The 19,464-nt window shown below is 37.1% G+C and overlaps 1 protein-coding gene across 3 annotated transcripts in view; it reads right to left on the reverse strand.

Annotated features, from left to right (window-relative positions):
• Positions 1-3,310: 3,310 nt before the first annotated feature.
• The window catches only part of SATB2 (SATB homeobox 2), a 193,549-nt gene continuing 177,395 nt past the window's right edge, over positions 3,311-19,464 (reverse strand). For all 3 annotated transcript variants that reach the window (XM_063695071.1, XM_019022740.4, XM_063695070.1), the window contains one exon: positions 3,311-6,484. In XM_063695071.1, coding sequence (XP_063551141.1) covers positions 6,023-6,484 — 462 coding nt within the window. In that variant the 3' untranslated portion in view covers positions 3,311-6,022. The remainder of the gene's footprint in view (positions 6,485-19,464) is intronic.

Genomic DNA, 19,464 nt, shown 5'->3' on the forward strand with positions numbered 1-19,464 from the left:
GCCACGTTCACCCACCAAAGTCCGTAACATAAACCCAGAAGATGTGAAATAACCTCACGAAAGCTGTCTTCAAACACTGCTCTATTATTTTTAATGAGTGGTACAGACAAGTGCCATGAATTTGGAAGAGAAAATAACTGTTACCTGTGAGTTATAATGGTCTTAAAGGCAGATCATTTTAGGAATGGGTTTGGCTTTTTCTGCTTCATTTTACAAGTCTATTAAGAACATGAGAGTTTGGAAAAAATTTGAACATCCTTAACTTCTGCCAATATTTGTTATCCTGTTCCATCATTTTTTATCAATTTCCCAACTTTTACAATTTGGAAAGATCTAGAAATCAAAAAAGATTACATAAACCCTAAAGCGTGTGTCTTGAATAATTGACTAGACATAGATGAAAAATAGCCATAAACCCACTTTGAGACCTTGTGTTAGGCACAGCCTCCTTTCCCCTGTTAACTGAGGATAATAGTATTTGTGAGGAGTCGCTGTGAGAGCGTAAAGCAACAACTAGCCTGGGAGAGTTCTGCCAGTGTCAGGTTCCTTTCTCCCGCTCCTCTGCTCGCTCTCCCACAGTGTGTCTTCTTTTCTAACTCTATGTCTTTGAATGCACTGTTTTTTCACATATTTAATACACAATCATTCAATCAACATTTTTGAGTGCACTCTTCTAGCTACTGAGGAACTCCATGTCTGGGATTCAGCTGTAGGTCTCAAGGGTTCATGGGAAATAAACATTTAGCACAGTAACCACAACATGCTACAAACTCTGTGCAGTGGAATACCCTGGAAGCGGCATGAGCATGGAAGAATTCGTATCACACTGGCAAAGCAGATGGGGAAGGGCTTCCTGGAAGAAGTGCTGCTTGGACTGATCCTTAAAGTTAGCCAGGAATGAACTTGAACTCAGGAGAAGGAACAGATGAAAGGTGCAGGAAGTAGCAGCAGGGCAATTGTGCCTCTTCACTTATCCTTATCTATTATTTTCAACATTCTTCTTAATACCTTCTATGGCAGAGGCTGTTAGCTGCCTACCAAATATCCACTCTCCCCCTTTCTCTGGAATTCACGGAACAGCTAGAAGCATTTACTAGTCTCCCTTGCATTCAAGTATAGGGCTTGAAGAAAGAGAGTATAGTCGCTCCTTTGTATCTGTGGATTCAACTAACTGCAAATCAAAAATATTTGTTTTTAAAAATGAATGGTTGTGTCTATACTGAACATGTAGACTTTTTTTTGTCATTCTTCCCTAACCAATACAACTATTAACATAGCACTTACATTATACTAATTGTATTACTATGTATTCTAATAGTATTAGATATTATACATAATCTAAAGATGATTTAAAATATGAGAGGATATGCAAAGGTTATATGCAAATACTATGCACTGTTATATAAGGCACTTGAGCATTAGCGAATTTTGGTATCCATGGGTTGGGGATGTGTGTGTGGGGGGGTCCTGGAACCAATCCCCTACAGTACCAAGGGAAGACTGTGTGTCATTCTTTACTCATTTGTTCCTCCCGGTGTCTGGAAGTTAGGTGTGAGAGCAAGAGCTCTAGCGATCATCCTGGACTATGAAGAGGGAACACAGGAATGAACACAGGAAAAAATGGAGCTGTGAGCTGGAAAAAGTGTGAGTCTCTGACTTCATGAAGCCAGCTTATCTCAGCAATTTCTTTCATGTAAGAAACACTTGTTGGGTCATAATTACTTTGTGCTTTTTTCTTTCTATTGTATGCAGCTAAACCTAATCATAAATGGTCCACCTTCTAAGACCATTCTAGCTTATAAGCAATAATTGTTTAATTCATAGCATGTGTTTGTACCACCCATTAAACAAATACATTTCTGTCTGGAGACAACTTTTGTGTGATTATTTCATTTTTCCTGGATTTATATTTTGCTTTTCTAACAAGTTATAAGCTTCCTGAGGAGAAAGCACAAAGTCGTACATTCCTCGTCACCGCAATTTCTAGCAAATTGTCTGGCATACAGTACATGTTTAATAAATGTTTACTGTCTGATTACAGCATGATTGTCCTTTAGAAAGGATGTGGGGAATTTAAAGTCTTTATTTGAGGCTCTTCACGAAGGGAAATAACAGTGTAAAGAAACATATGTCCTCTAGACACACACACACACGACAAAACTCAACCCATGAAGTGATCGCTCTGGGATGCTATGACTTTACTTGAGAAATTCCTACTTTGCTTTCTCGAAAATAGAAGTCACTAACACAGAGACACCTTCTAGGCACACCAATTCATCTGTGTGTAGAGCCTCCCACTGATGAAATTTGACCCCTAAAACACAATCTCATGAATGTGGAAGCTGCTTGTGCTAAAAGTCATTATTTCACAAATGCTTTTCTTCTTTGTCTTTAGTCTAAATGCAGAGTTCATTTACATTTGCATAAATAACGTTTCACCCTGTGTTGAGCCTCTAGCTGTTTTTAAAAACCTTCAGCACCCTGAAGCTGTCTGCCTTTCTGCAAACACTCGGTTTTCACAAATTATCATTAAAACATATCTACATGGTTCATGGGCTGTTAAAAAAGGTAAGGGAAACCGAGGAAGAAAGAGAAGTTACATCTGTATGTCAATCAAATGCAGAAAAATGGAAAAAAATAAAAAAACAGGAAAAACATTTACAATATCAAAAGAAAACAAAATCACTTTTTAATTTACTTTTTCTTTGCCAGTTCTGAAGCGAACCACTTGCTCTTTCCTTATTAACATTAGTCTTTTGAGCAGTTTTTTCCATTGTAAGCACTTTCTAAAAAATCATTTTCACACATTTCTCAGATACATCAATCCTTTCAGCATTCCTCCATGCACACATTATGGTACCCCAGCTCTAAATATAAAAGACTTTTATTATGTCCATTAACCATGGACATATGTGCTCCAAAAGTTTCCTGACACGCAGTCATTTGTGGTTTTTTAATTATAAACAGAAAATATTCACTAGAAAAATAAAACAGCAGCCTATAAATATATCTTTATACATTTGAGTTTTGTTTGTATATGACAAAAGATTGGATAAACATCTCTCCCAGTTGCCAGCTCCAGGAAGTGAGCATGCATGTGTTTATATACACACAGAGACACACATACATTCACATGTGCTATTAAATCCATGCACTGTACAGGACTCATATATCTGTAATTGCAGGTACCACTGTCTTGTTTCTAAAATAAGGGTACAAATTTTCCTAAGACTCACCAGGTCTCTCTCTGCATGAAAAATTAAGTGGGAAAGCAGATAATGCCCAGTAAAATAATTGACGAACAAAGTCATATTTATTGAATGCGTTTATTTTAACAACCAAAAAATTCTAACAGCCTAACAATGCACATAAGTTAAAAATTAATTATCACTTAGTGATAACAAAGATAGTTGATTTACATGGAAAAAAGAACATTTACAATATGTTAATCCTTATTCACATTGTTGATACCGCAATAAAACACAATTTGTTTTTTTCATTTCACAAAAAAAAAAAAAAGGCGGGAAATTGTGCTTTGTCAAGAGGCACTACAAGAGAAAGTTTCTTCTTCCAAATAGATATTATATGACAGATATTGAATAAATAGACATATATGCATTGTAATTCGCAAAGATCTGGCAAGACCACAGGCTAAAATGCCCACAGATTCACTTAGAACCACTGCAAACTTGGCAGTGAAATTAAAAAATAAAAGGCAAGACTTAGCATTGAAAAATACCTAATAAATTTTTGGTTGAAGTGTAAAAGATACCAAATGCGGATGCCATCGATAGATGAACCACCTTGTAAGAGCTTGGCAAAATCAGTTTCCATTACGTGTACAGAGTGACCTTCAGCAACAGTGTAAGAAGACAATTTGGAAAGAGTAACTCGGAGATCAGGAAGCAGCAACCATGGACTTTCTGATTAAAGCTGCAGCATACTACAGAAATAGGAAGGATGGGGCCAGGGCTAACTGCAAACAACCATCCTTTTGCAAAGGTATATGACGCTTATGTCAAGATAATTTTTAAACATCATTATTTGAAAAAGTACAGGAAAATGTCCCTTTAAAAACTCCAGAGGTTACTGAGCAGCTAGAATTAGCTTGTATTGCAACATGTCTTCTCCCTGTATATTGTAAGTTCTGAGTTAATATCTACACATAGAGGTTTTTTTTTAACTCCTACCTTTTATACCTTTCAAATATATAAATAGTATTAACAGTTATATTACAATGTTTGTGTAGTAAACAGAAAATAACTTTCAAAGTGATATTGCATGAGGTCTTTGACAAGGTTTCATGAAAGCACAACTCAAAAAAAAAAAAAAAAATCCAACCATGTGGGACTGTTCAATGGCCAGTTTAAAGCATGGATTACGTTCACTAGGCCAGTCCTGAATGTGAGGTCTCCTCTTGCAATTACTGTAAGTAGAAGTGGAAAGTAATGCTTCTGGTGTTTCTTATAGGAAGCTGAAAGAGATCTGGAGTACTATAGTAGATTGCAGCTTTAATGCTCATCCCATTAAACATCCAGTCAGCATTAGTTCTGCTTTACATAAGGTAATTGCGATGTAGGTAACTGGGATAATGTTTTCTTTTAGGATGAGTAAGTGATTCTACTGAAATCGCTTCACATACTCTATTGCCTGGAGCTGCACAACAATTCAAAAACAGTTCTTGTTAGGGCTGTCATCCCAGGAAAAGGGACAGGAGAGATCAGGGACTGAAAATGTTTGATTAGGTAGATGGAATGTGTATGAAGAAGAGGAAGCCCAAAGTGAAACAGAAATCAGAAATGTCTTTTGGGAGAGGGAAGGATGGAGATTTATTTGAGAGGGAACCCCTTTAACTGGGCAGCAACTTCTTTTCTAACTTAATATTACACTGAACTATTTTCTAGTAAAAAACAAAAAGACAAAAAAAAACAGCAACAACAAACAACTTTTAAACGAGCAGGCTTATTAATTTTCAGATTTGAAGCCACAAGCAGGTAAATAAATTTCACAACAAAATGTGGCTCATACTATGAATTCCATATGTCCAATGTCAAAATGTCATTTGATCAAGACTTGCACTAATGGACAAAGTTTTCTCTGCACTGAATTTCAGTTTTACTTATTTGGAATTCCACAGAAATGCATCTGTTCACTACAGTAATGACAAATTGAATAACGGAACGTAGCAAGTCATTTTATTGAGTCATTTTAAGTGTGCATTGTGTCTTTAAGATTTATTTGACTTGTATCATTTTAATGTGCCCTGATTTTTTTCACTTCACTTTTTTTTTTTTCGGCAGTGTCGTTTATTTTGTTAAATACATACCTCAAAAATTACCCATTAAGCTGCCAGATAGGAAGCCATAGAATTAAAAAAAAAAAAATCAGGGACAAACACAAAAAATAAATAGGAATTCAAAAATAGTCACCCCACCCTGAGAGCAGGCCGCAGTTTATCAAAAAGCCAAAGCGACTCACTGTGAAGTGGTTTTTTTAATACATAAACAAGTCTTTTCTTTAAGAACTCATTTCACAGTCTATTCTTTCGGATTGCAAAGTCTCTGTCCCATGCAATTTTAATATATATATGTAAATATAGAGATATATACATATACATATACACACACACTTGTAGCTTCCTTCATTTATTTCATAGTTCTTTTCATCCTGGAACTTGCCTGATGTAACTTCCGTTAAGTGCAAGGATAATGAAGGCAGAGTCTCCTGTGATTATAATGACTATGATCCAGTCATAGAGACGGGATAAAGTGTAACGCTTTAGTGTCTTTGCCAAGGCGATGTCTGATTCGGAAATACTGAACTTATTCAGTCTATAGGTGTATCCTGTGCAACAAAGAAATGTCCAAAAGGGTAAGAAAAACAAAACAGACATAAAAAGACAAAAATAAAGCAAAAAAACCCCAAAAACAAAAACAAAAAACAAACTAACAAAAAACTTTTAAAGAAATGAAAGCAGAAAATCCTTGGACCGATGTATTGCTTTGCCTAGTAGAAGTTCACATTATCTCTGGTCAATTTCGGCAGGTGCTGCCTTGCTTTTGTCAGCATTTTCCTCCTCAGCCTCCACTTTGTACATCTCCTCGGAGCCTTCCTCGCTGTCGTTCTCCTCTGACTCGGTCAGCAGCTCCTCGTCCTTATATTCGGCCACGTCCACCGCGGAGCCCAGGTGCTCTTTCAGCTTCCCGTGGTGCTTCACGTGGTACCGCTGGTTCTGGAAGAACTTGATGATGGTGTGTTTGGGGAGATCCAGCTGAGCCGAAAGAGTGTGGATGGCTTCCTGGTCGGGGTACAGGCCTACATCATGAATAAAGCTTTGGAGGATCCCCAGGGCTTCTAAGGAGATCTTTGTGCGAGACCGGGGCTTTTTGGCACAACTGTCTTCAGTCGGAGGAGGTGGGGGAGGCGCTTCTTCTCTGGGAGGGGAACTCTCCTTGGCTGGCTGAGACTGCTGTCTATGAAGTACCTGATAATTAAGAGAGAAAAAAATGAACACTGGACTCATGATTTTACCTTTCCAAAACCATCAGCCCTCTGAAATATGTGTTATCTATCTAGCACTGGAGGTAAGCTATAGTCACTTGTAAAGTCAGGTCTTTGGAAAGCTTAAAAGCATTTCTGGAGATTTAGTATCTCACCTACAAAACAGGAGGTTCATAATAGTAGTATTTGCCAACATTTATATTCTGAGATGCAAAGTCAAGTCATTTATTGCCTAAGGTCATCTCACTTTAAGCAACCTGGCTTCAGAGTCTTCTATACCTGTAACCACCAAGATACGCCACCTCTCTGAAGGCTAACGACAAAGAAATTGGGCACAAAGGGGAAAGTATGGACTCTATCATCATGGCTTCAAGTTCATATTCTTCCACTTAGCTGAGTAACCCTGGGCAAGTCACTTAATATCTTTCAGCCTCTATTTCATCATCCATAAAAGTAGGATAAGAAACTAACCTCCTAGAGATGTTGTAAGGATTAAATGACATAATTGTTACAAAGAACAGTGCTTGTCTTAAATCAGGGATTGGCAAACTTTGTCAGGAAAGGGCAAGATAGTAAATATTTGAGGCTCTGGAGGGTCGATCTTTGCCACAACTACTCAATTCTATTCTATTGCAAAAACAAATGAACATGGCTATGTTCCAATAAGACTAGATTTGGCCCATGAGTCATAGTTTGCCTCATCTCTGGCTTAGAGCAAACATCCAATAAATGACAGTAATTATTATCAGCCTCATAATGACTCTTACAGTGTTATAGAGGAATAATTGGTACTTAAGCCAGAAAATCAATCCTTTGTAAAATTAGAAATGACTTTATATCCTTTTAGTTCTAGTTTTGAGTCTTTTGATTCTAAATGTATTTTTTAGAATGAGAAAATATTCAAACTAATTTAAAGACATAACTGTTTCTTAAATTATGAATTTAAATGACCATTTTATACTTACATAGATGGACCTTCTCAAAATCACTATAAACTAATTAATCCTCTGTTTTGCATATACTTTGTAATTTCTGGGGTTTTTTCCTCCTAATGTTAAAGTTTTCTAGTTGTAATTTAAATAATTTTTCTTTTATTTCTACCTATTCCCCACTCATTTAATAAAAAAGAAAAATCTTAGGTAAGCTTACTCAAAGGAACTCAGTCCCGGCTCTCCCCACAGGCCTATGTGAGAAGGACTTTGTGGAGGGGGAGATGGAACATGAAGTCCTGATGAGGAACTGCAGCCATCGCCCACACCTTACAGCTTCAGCTGGATGACAGAATTACAAGGTTACTGTGCTCTTCCCCACTAAAATGTGTCATGTTGGCTCCAAAGGCAAAGACCACATTTCCTATACTTAGGTCAGTGCCTAACTTCCTAAATCCTCCCAAAACTTTTAAGAAGAGTGAGTTCACTTTTTAAAAAACACAATTCTCCTTTTACTATTCTCTCATATTTTATGGATCTTTTTCATATTAGAATAACAAATTAAACATTTTCCAGAGTTCAGGAGGAATAAATCCAACCAATGCAAAGAAAACACGTCTAGTTACATTAAAGGACCATTCGTACCACCATCCCTGCCACCTTTCCTGCCACCACCACACACTACCCATATGATCCATGTCTTTTAGCTATGAAACATCAGCATCAAAGCAAGCATTTAAGAAAAAAAAAATCTGTCATTCATCCTGGTCTTGAGGGCCATATGATGAAAAAATACTTTCCCACCAATGTGAAACTGTCAGTCTTTTATGTAGAACTTAACAAATATTAGGGCGGATGAAACTGTTACCTAAATAAGGTAGCAATAAACAAAAGAGGTTTAAACTTTTCAAGTAATAATCAATAATCAAATAATAAAAAAAAGAATAATCAGAAGCAAATAAGACTATCTGCTATAATAAGCTGATGGCTAGTGGCAGAAAGAAATCCTAAGCACAGGACTATAAAACAGTGGCACTAAAGTCTGCATAATGTTGACCAATTAAAATGAATGTTCTTAGCATTTTCCTTACCACTTTCAACTAAGAGTAAACTCATGTGGTCTGTTGTGGTAAGCTGGCATCAGCAAAAAAAGTGAGAGCTCCGTTACTTTAGCATCCTAATTATACCCGGCAGGAAAAGCAGAGCTCCAGGGATTGGGCGTGGGGGGACTGGTGCTGGTCAGGTCCACTTTCATGGCAGAAGGATATTTGCTCTGAGGCCATGATCTGGGCAGTATGAGCACTGCAATAAGTAAACCTCTATGTCAACAGGTGAGGATTCCAATTTTGGGGGAGAGAGAGACTGAAATTATGTGCAAAGTACATACTGGAAGAACATAGACTCAAGCATGAGTACTCCCCATTAGAGCAATTGCGCTAATTGGAAAACAAAAGAGAATTAAAATGCCCCATTTTCTAAATTATGCTTGCCTTCTGTAGTAAAAGTCAGCATAACGGTTCCATTTAATTGAATAATTAGATTGGTTCTTCAGGGATTTTCCACTGTGCATTGGTTAAATTTAAAGAGATTTTCCAAAACTATACTTTGAAGTTACTATAATCTTTCTGCAGGATTGCATTTGTTCTTCTCCTTAGGTCCAACCAACTGGCCTGCTTCACTCCCCTTTGTTTCCTAGAACTGAGCACTAGTAATACATATGTACAGAGAAGCCAAACATGAAACAGAGAAAGAACAGTAAGAATAGCTACCCCTCACTGAATGTTTATTCTGTGTCAGGCAGTTCTAAGAACTTCACATGGATTAATTAACTGAATCCTGACAAGTTCCTCACAAAGGTGCTATTTGGATCAAGACTGAACTGGAAACATGTAGCATCTCCTCTTAATTCCAATTTGGAGGAGAATCCTCCGAATTGGAAATTACAAACATGGGGAGTTGTCAGTCTGATAAAGAAGGTTTCCAGGGGACAATGACAAGGCAACTGCCCATGACAGACTAGGAAGATGTTTCTCAAGAGAAGTAATAGTTAGAGAAATTATCTACAAAGTGAAATATATAGTTTCTGGTCAGACAATGTACCATAGTGGGTTGGACAGCATGATGACATCTACATGAAGATGGTTAAGTTATATCTTCTAGCATCTTCTAACAGGTAAGGAAAGAGCAGTCAAAACACTGAATGCCCAAACGGGCATCTCTAAAGTGAAACTGTCTTACAAGTTAGCAAAGGAGCTGAGCTTTTTCTATTATACTGACACTTTTCTTTGGCTATAAGTCCCTTTCAACCGCAATATACATAATATCTGAGATTAAAAGATTCCCAAAGTTATCTGTCCTAACTATCTGTATTCCCCTAAAATGTTCTAATTACTCCAGGCAGAGAGTTATTGTCTCTAGACAATTCCTAGCAAAAGAACAACATAATTTCCTCTCTAGCCAATTGCTAAGAATCCTTCCTAATACCATGTAGTACTTTATTCTAGTGGTATACGTACTCTGAGTGAAAGGAGAGCAGTACCTAATGCCTATAAGATGGTCTTCTCTAGGCACGAAAACCAATCCAAATCCTCTTCTAAAATCCTCCCATCTAAAGGACAGAATCAAGTCATCTTTTCTTCACTTTCTCACATCTTGACTAAATAATGTCAACTCTTTTAGCCATTTCTTCACAGGAAAAGTTTCTGAACTCTCACTTAACTGATATTTCGATTTGGTGTTTTTGTTTTGTTTTGTTTTGTTTTGTTTTTGTCTGAATCTCTCAGAACATCTTCTAAATTCCCTGTTAGTGAACTAGAACGAATCAAATTTGGTCTCTGTCCTAAGCAAGTGCCCTGAGAGTCATGCCATTGATTGCTGATGGAGAGACCTATAAGCGGTTTCATTCCCAGGCTCATTTGACAGTTTGGGCATAATTTTTTTGTTAATTAATATTTTAAGTCACAAAATTCACAATTACTCCAACTAAGAGAATGCCCTGCAAAATGAATAAAATTCTCTTTCCAAACTAGTCCTTTATGCAGTCAGATTATAATTTTCTGAGATTTTCTTTATATTAATTGAGCATCTTTCCAACAATTTATGAAAAAGCTGGCAGGACCAAGGACTTTCCAGCATTACCTTTTTCCCTTTTTCAAAACGGGCCCAGTGGAGGGGCAAAAAAAAATCCCCATTGATAGTACCTACTAATGCCATGCATACAAACACTGTATAAAACCAGGAATGAATGCCTATGTCCTCTAAAACGCATGCTCATAGCAGTTTCAGTCATCACCAGAAACAACCCAAGTGTCTACCAATAATAAGATCGATAAATAAATTGTGGTATACTTATATAACCGAGCAGTAGGAAAAATGAACTATTGCTATATACACAAACATAGATAAAAACAGACTTACTGTTGAGTGAAAGAAGTCAGATATGAAAGACCAAAAACTGTGTGATTCCACTTATGTGAAAGAATAGGAAAAACAAATTAATATAAAAGAGTAGAAAAAAATAGGAAAAGCCTGCATTGACAGATCCCAGCATAATGGGTTTCCACTGAGGTTTACTGAGTGGAAGGGGGTGGAAGATAGCCTTCTGGGATGTTGCAAATATTCTCTATATTGACCTGTGTGTTTGTTAAAAGGATGTGTGTATGTCTAAAAGATTATCAAACTGTACAATTAAAATCTGTGCATTTTACTGTATGCAAACTATAACATATTTCGATATAAAAGTTTAAAAAAATGGGCTTAGTAGTTGACCTTTATTTATCCCTAAGGTAAACACCTCTCTTCATGTGATTTTCCCAAATAATGGAATATTTAATTCTGTAAGGGTAACTATCCACTCCTTTTTACTCTTGATCTTTGCACACTGAAGCCTATCAACTCATCCTATTTCTTTTTTTGGTTTGGATTTTTCTCCATCAAAATTAAAGTTAATCTAGACAACAAATTCATTTCTGTAAAGAGAGTCCTAAATGGTTTATTTAAAAGCCTTTCTTTTTCATAGCTTCTGCTGTTGATTTTTCAGTATGACAGGCAAGGTTCACAGTAATGAAATATCTAAGTAGCTTTAATAACAATAATAATAATAGTAATAGGTGCTACCATTCATATAAAGCTTACTCATGAGACACACATTGACCTAAATGCTATAAATATATTTTATGTTATTAATTTTCACAGTACTCTTAGAGGCAGGCATTTTTACCCCCACTTTATGATGGGAAAACTGGAGTTCCAAAAGTGTAGATAATTTGTTTAAGGTGCAGAGTTTGCAAGCAGCAGAACTGGGCTTGTCAGGCGTATCTTATTCAAGCATATGTTAAAGCCCATGCCCTTAAACATTATGGTCTCCTGACTTCTATGAGTAAAATATAGAGAAAAATTGAACAAAGTCTTTAGAGTAGAGGAGATAGATCGTAAATAAAATATCAGGTAGTAATAAATACATAGAGCAATGCATAAGGAGGAAGATTGTGGGGAGGGGAAGTTATTTGAGATAAGGTGACTCAGAGAAGGCTCCCTACAGAGGCAGCATTGGAGCCCAGGCGTGAAGATGTGAAGCCCAGCCATGTGGAAGAGCATTCCAGATAACAGAAAGGCAAGCAAAAAGGCTGCGAGGCAAGAATATACTTGGTACAATTGCAAAACCGCAAGAAAGTCAGCATGTTAGAGCTGTGCCGCCCAATACAGTAGCCACTAGCCACATGTGGGTATTTACATTTAAACTAATTAAACAAACAAACAAACGTTCACTCAGTCACATCAGCCACATTTTAAGTGCCCCATTGTGTCACTTGTGCGATGCCATGATGGACAGCACAATACAGAGCATTTCCCTTAGCACAGAAAGTACTGTTGGATAGTACCATGCTCCAGCAAAATGACACCTGAGAGAGCCACACGGCCAGAGCATGGAGTGCTTGGCATTCCACCATCAGGGTAATGGAAAGCCCTCACAATGAACTTCAATCATAAAATCTGAGATAGCCAAAAATATACTAAGACCTGAAAACTGCTACTATTACCAGAGAGATGGGAAAATATTTATATAATTACTTAGTAAGAAAAATTCAGTTTGTAATATAGCACTGGATTTTTATCGGAGTATTACAAATAGCAACATTGTCATAAACACAGCCAGAAGTATGCACTGGCACTTCTACCCTCAAAAGAATGGTTAATTTACATTTAACTGATTGTTGTCTTCTTCATCAGAGGTGTTCATCATATCTAAAAGAAATGATATTAAAAACAGCCCTGGGTTAAAAGAATTTTTTAAAAAGTGTATCCATATATCAAACATTTATGGATTATCTACAATAATTGGACCTATTAATTTATACAGCTTTTTAATAAGAAGTCTTATTTCCAACAATTAAGGTCTGATGAATAAGTTATGGGTAGGAATAAACAAATAGAAAGTTAAAAGTCTAGTAAGTTTCTTATTTATTTGCTGTAATCTCTCTGGGCTGAAATGTGACACATATGTCTATAAATGGGCATGAAGATGGCAATGAAGAATGAGAAGTTGTAAATATACTCAAAAGAGACATTAACTGCAAATGAAACCCAAAGTTCCTTGCCCAGTCATAAAGCACAATTATAATATGGACACATGTTGTTTCTCTGCTTTCAAAAACCGAAAAATTTGAAAACAAAAAGACCTAATGGTACCATGACCAAAGTTGACTAAGAAAGATAAAGCAGCTCTTCTTAAAGCTCTCAGTGTTCAAATGGATTCTGAAGGCCTCAATGAAAACCAGCTGGGAGCCATGTGTAAAATATAATGCTTTTTGCCTGTGGGGAAGGAAGTGAGATCTTGAATGATTAAGTTTAGGAAAGTATGTAATTCACTGTATCATTATGGGGTGAGCTGGATTACTTATAATACGCCAACACTTTGTGGTCTTCTTTTATAGAGAAGATGAGAAATTATTAAAGAGGTGACTGTATAAGGTGGTTGATCCAGTGGAGTAATAGGTTAAAACAGTTTCCCAGGTGGTCACGTCTGTCTCTCTTTGACAAGCCTCACCCAAAGCTTCAGGTCCTGTAGGGTAAGGTACATTAATAGGAGATGAGAACACAAACAAAATGACTTTTATCCACGTTTATTTTGGGTTAATATTAGAATTATTTTGACTTGTTGTCTAATTTTACCTCATTTTTTAGAACAGAACATAAACTGTGATCCAAAAAAGGAAAGCATTCTTCTACTAAAATTTCCAAGAAAAATATACTTAAGGTCAGGCACGGTAGATGATGCCTATAATCCCAACACTTTGGGAGGCCAAGGCGGGCAGATCACTTGAGTTCAGGAGTTCAAGACCAGCCTGGACAACATGGTAAAACCCTGTCTCTACTAAAAATACAAAAATTAGCCAGGCGTGGTGGCATGCGCCTGTAATCCCAGCTACTTGGGTGTTACGGAAAGTCAGGGACCCCAAACGGAGGGACTGGCTGAAGCCATGGCAGAAGAATGTGGATTGTGAAGATTTCATGGACATTTATTAGTTCCCCAAATTGATACTTTTATAATTTCTTACGTTGATCTTTACTGCAATCTCTGAACATAAATTGTGAAGATTGCATGGACACTTATCACTTCCCCAATCAATACCCTTGTGATTTCCTATGCCTGTCTTTACTTTAATCTCTTAATCCCATCATCTTCGTAAACTGAGGAGGATGTATGTCGCCTCAGGACCCTGTGATGATTGTGTTAACTGCACAAATTGTTTGTAGAGCATGTGTGTTTGAACAATATGAAATTTGGGCACCTTGAAAAAAGAACAGGATAACAGCAATGTTCAGAGAACAAGAAAGATAACCTTAAACTCTGACTGCTGGTGAGCCGGGTGGAACAGAGCCATATTTCTCATCTTTCAAAAGCAAATGGGAGAAATATCGCTGAATTCTTTTTCTCAGCAAGGAACATATCTGAGAAAGAGAATGTGTCCCTGAGGGTAGGCCTCTGAAATGGCCGCTTTGGGGGTGGCTGTCTTTTACGGTCACAGCTGTAGGGATGAAATAAGCCCCACTCTCCCGTAGCACTCCCAGGCTTATTAGGACGAGGAAATTCCCGCCTAATAAATTTTGGTCAGACCGGTTGTCCGCTCTCAAACCCTGTCTCCTGATAAGATGTTATCAATGAAAAATGCGTACCCGAAACTTCATTAGCAATTTTAATTTCGCCCCTGTCCTGTGGTCCTGTGATCTCGCCCTGCCTCCATTTACCTTGTGATATCTTATTACCTTGTGAAGCATGTGCTCTCTGTGACCCACATCCTATTCGTACACTCCCTTGCCTTTTGAAAATCACTAATAAAAACTTGCTGGTTTTGCGGCTTGTGGGGCATCAGGGAATCTGCTGACATGTGATGTCTCCTCCAGACACCCAGCTTTAAAATTTCTCTCTTTGTACTCTGTCCCTTTATTTCTCAGACCGGCCGACACTTAGGGAAAATAGGAAAGAACCTACTTGACTATCAGGGGCAGGTTCCCCCGATACTTGGGAGGCTGAGACAGGAGAATTGCTTGAACCCAGGAGGGGGAGGTTGCAGTGAGCTGAGATCACACCACTGCACTCCAGCCTGGGTGACAGAGCAAGACCCTGTCTCAAAAAAAAAAAAAAAAAAGCGTGGGTGTATGTATGTATGTGTGTGTGTGTGTGTGTGTGTGTGTATATATATATATACATATATATGAGAAATCATTAAGGAGGTGACTGTATAAGGTGGTTGATCCAGTGTAGTAATAGGTTAAAACAGTTTCCCAGGTGGTCACGTCTGTCCCTCTATGACAAGCCTCACCCAAAGCTTCAGGTCCTGTAGGCTAAGGTACGTTAATAGGAGATGAGAACACAAACAAGATGATATGAAATATATACACACACACGCACAATTTTTTTTACTTAAAAGTAACAACAATTGGTTGAAAGTCCTTATGCATAACTCAATTAGAATTTGTTGAATAGATGATTGAATACATGCTATTATTTTTTAAATGGACTATATATAAAATATCATGTAACTGAAAGTTTCAAAAACCTAGCTCTACCCTCTAATATTCCCCTTTTTTCAAAATCAGCATTAAGGACAATTAATTTTGGCCCAAACATTCAGTAAGGAGAACTTTAATGATTAATAACTAATGTAAATATCAATGTAATTATTTTATGTCTCTGTCACTGTTGGACTGTGAGCTACATATTGGCATACCATATACCTGGGACACAATTAGTGCTCAGTATCTTTGTTCTGTGGCGCTGCATTCCATATTCTCTTTTTTTTTTTTTTGAGACAGAGTCTTGCTCTGTCGCCCAGGCTGGAGTGCAGTGGCATGATCTCAGCTCACTGCAAGCTCTGCCTCCTGGGTTCATGCCATTCTCCTGCCTCAGCCTCCCGAGTAGCTGGGACTACAGGTGCCCACCGCCACGCCCGGCTAATTTTTTGTATTTTTAGTAGAGACAGTGTTTCACCATGTTAGCCAGGATGGTCTCGATCTCCTGACCTCGTGATCCGCCCACCTTGGCCTCCCAAAGTGCTGGGATTACAGGCGTAAACCACTGCGCCCGGCCCATATTCTCTCTTCTTTACTTTCAGATCAGTTACTATTCTTGTTCAGCAAAACTAGTTATTACTTTTCTTGCTATTATTCCTTTTTAGCAAAACAATGTTTAAAAAATAAAGAAGCTATCACTAATTACAGGAATTTATATCTAGTGTGTATCTGAGAGTAGGGATATAATTCTTTTCTGTGTAAAAAAAAATTCCTTGGGCACTGTGTAACCTATAAGATGGCATTGTATACACGTGGTAAGGAGAAGTTTTGAGGTCACAAAGTTCTGGTTTCAAATCCAGTTTCTACTGCAAAACCACAACTGCTTAGTTACTAGCCTTGTAATTCTGAGCACGTTACTTACTCTCTCTGAGCCACAGTGCTTGTTAATCTGTAAAATCTTCCTTGTAGTGCTGGTAGTGTTAGGAGGGAAAGTGAGATAATATATGCTAAGTATGTAGCAGCAAAGTTCTGAAGTCATAAGTAGGGTTTCAATTAGTAGTAGTTATTACAAAACATGAGAAGTATTTAAGAATCAGGAGTATAATTAGTCACTCATTTTTTCTATCAACATGCTTATTATAAAAGCAACAAATTCAGAAACCTTTTTCACCCTACAGATCTACAAATAGGCACATCTACTGATAACTTTTCTTATTTCTTTCACTCAAATACTACATACATCTTTGTACTTAAAATGGCACCTGGCACAGAAAAGTTGCCTCTGAAGCATATGTTACATGAAATTGAGCCTCAAGTTACAGTCTGTTTAAGGTGACACCTTCTATACATACAGCCTGACATCCTCTTAGGAAGACATTCTTTATCAATGATTCTCAAAGTGTGGTCCATGCAAGAGGCCCATGCCATCAAAACTATTTTCATAGCAAATCCAAGACATTATTTACAACATAAACATAAGCTTTTTTTTTTTTTTTTTTTTTTTTTGAGATGGAATCTCACTCTGTCGCCCAGGCTGGAGTGCAATGGTGCGATCTCGGCTCACTGCAAGCTCCGCCTCCTGGGTTCACGCCATTCTCCTGCCTCAGCCTCTTGAGTAGCTGGGACTATAGGTGCCCGCCACCATGCCTGGCTATTTTTTTTTTTTTTTTGTATTTTTTGTAGGGACGGGGTTTCATCGTATTAGCCAGGATGGTCTCTATCTCCTGACCTCGTGATCCACCCACCTCTGCCTCTCAAAGTGCTGGGATTACAGGCGTGAGCTACCACGCCCAGCCAAACATAAACTTTTTGACCTTGCTGAAATTCGCCGTGAGCTCGTGGCTGTGAAAAATACAACTGCCTGGACCATTTGGTGCTGCTGCCTTGATTGTTGCAAGCCAGCATTTCCCACCAGTGCTTTTGTACCATCTACAAATTTCAGCAAAGTCAAAAAGGTAAATAATGCCTTGGATTTGCTATGAAAATAGTTTCAGTGTCGTGGGCCTATTGCATAGACCACACTTCAAAATTTGCCGATGGTACAAAAGCACTGGTGGGAAATGCTGGCCTGCAACAATCAAAGCAGCAGCACCAAATGGTCCAGGCAGTTGTATTTTTCACTGCCACACGCTCATGGCAAAAATGATGCCACTTTCATTTAAGAGCATCTTTGATGAAGCAGTAAAATTGTATTACTTAAGTCTCAATCCTTGAGTATACGTCTTTTTAATGTACTGTGTGAAGAAATGGGAAGCGCATATGAAGTACTTCTGTAGCATACTGAGGGAAGATGGTTGTCTTGAGAAAGAGCACTTGTGTCATTGTTGGACTTGAAAGCTGAGCCACCCATCTTTGTCATGGAGTATCAATTTGACTTGAAAGAACAACTAAAGACAAACTATGGTTATTCAGATCTGCATATTTGACATTGTTTTAAAAATAAAGTGAGCCTATCACTCCAGGAAAAATATCTGACAGCATTTGTTGCCAATTATATGTTTTAACCTTTCAAGCAAAAATTAGAATTTTGAAAAACTTGTAGTGGCCACCATATGCTTAATAGTTTCCCAGTACTTAACTTTTTTGATATCAGTGGTGATTTAACAAATATGTTTGGTTTTGCTTTTAAATATGTCATATAATAAAATGTGCCAACATTTGTAAGGGCTGCATAACCTTACAAAATACAGTAAACCAGTATTTTCCAAATGCATGCATGATGTTATAAAGTTATGAATAGGTAAAAGAAAAATATGAAAAGTTCATCAATATAGTTTTAGATTCAATTCCACTTTGCAACTAACCATTAAGAAACTACCACTTGTAGAATGTTGCTCTAGTATCAAAGAAGAATATCACAATTATCTGAAATGCAGATTAAAATGTTTTTTCCTATTGTAATTACACATCTACCTGAGGCTGGATTTGCCTCACCAGCGTCAACCAAAACCACATATTGTATTAGATTAAATGCTGAAGCAATTATGAAAATCCAATTGTCTTTCATTAAGTCAGACTTTAAAATATTTGCAAAAGTATATAAAACATTGGCATTCTATTATTTTTCTGTTTTGAAAATATATTTATTATGAAATAAATATAACATTTACATATATGCATTTATAGTTGGCCCACCATATCCATGGGTTCCACACCTATGGATTCAACAAACCACAATCAAAAATATTTAGAAAAAAAAAAGAATGGTTGTATCTGTACCTAACATGTATCAACTATTTTTTGTCATTATTCCCCAAACAATATAGTATAATAACTATTTACATAGCATTTACACTGTATGAGGTATCATAAGTAAACTAGAGATAATTCAAAGTATATGGAAGGATGTATGTACATTACATGCAAATACTACACCATTTTACATAAGGGGCTTGAGCATCCATGAATTTTGTTATCTGCAAGAAGTTCTGGAATCAATCCCCCGTGGATACAAGGGGATGACTGTGTATTATCTATAATTATTTTTAAATTAGTAAGCATTTAAAAAATTCCTCAGAACTTCTAATATGGTAATATTGGTAAATATAACACATTATTGGGGTCCTCAATAGTAACAGTGAAAAGAGATTCTGAGACCAAAAAGTTTGAAAACTTTGGATGACATGAATCACACTCAATAGTAAAAACATCCTTACTTGAGTCAAATCACTTAGGAAAGCCTTAGAGAAAGAGTGTAGGAGAAAATCACTTAGGAAAGCCTTAGGGAAAGAGTGTAGGAGAAATTACACATACATTATGATTTGTCTCTTGACTTTATCACACAAAGACATTTTCACAGGCAAAACATATTCTCCTAGATACACAACTCAGCACTATTTCTAACTTCAAATGATGTTACTTAAGTTGGCTCTTATGATTGTAATTTCACATCCTAACATTATAGGACTTATTAAAAAACCATGGTTTAGCTTTGTTGCTTTATTTGGATTACACAGTATCCTAAGGTCAAAACTCAGGAAATCTGTTATTAAAAAAAAAAAGTATCCATGAAGTGATGACA

This window comes from Gorilla gorilla, chromosome 11 (assembly GCF_029281585.2).
Source record: "Gorilla gorilla gorilla isolate KB3781 chromosome 11, NHGRI_mGorGor1-v2.1_pri, whole genome shotgun sequence".
Taxonomy (NCBI): Eukaryota; Metazoa; Chordata; class Mammalia; order Primates; family Hominidae; genus Gorilla; species Gorilla gorilla.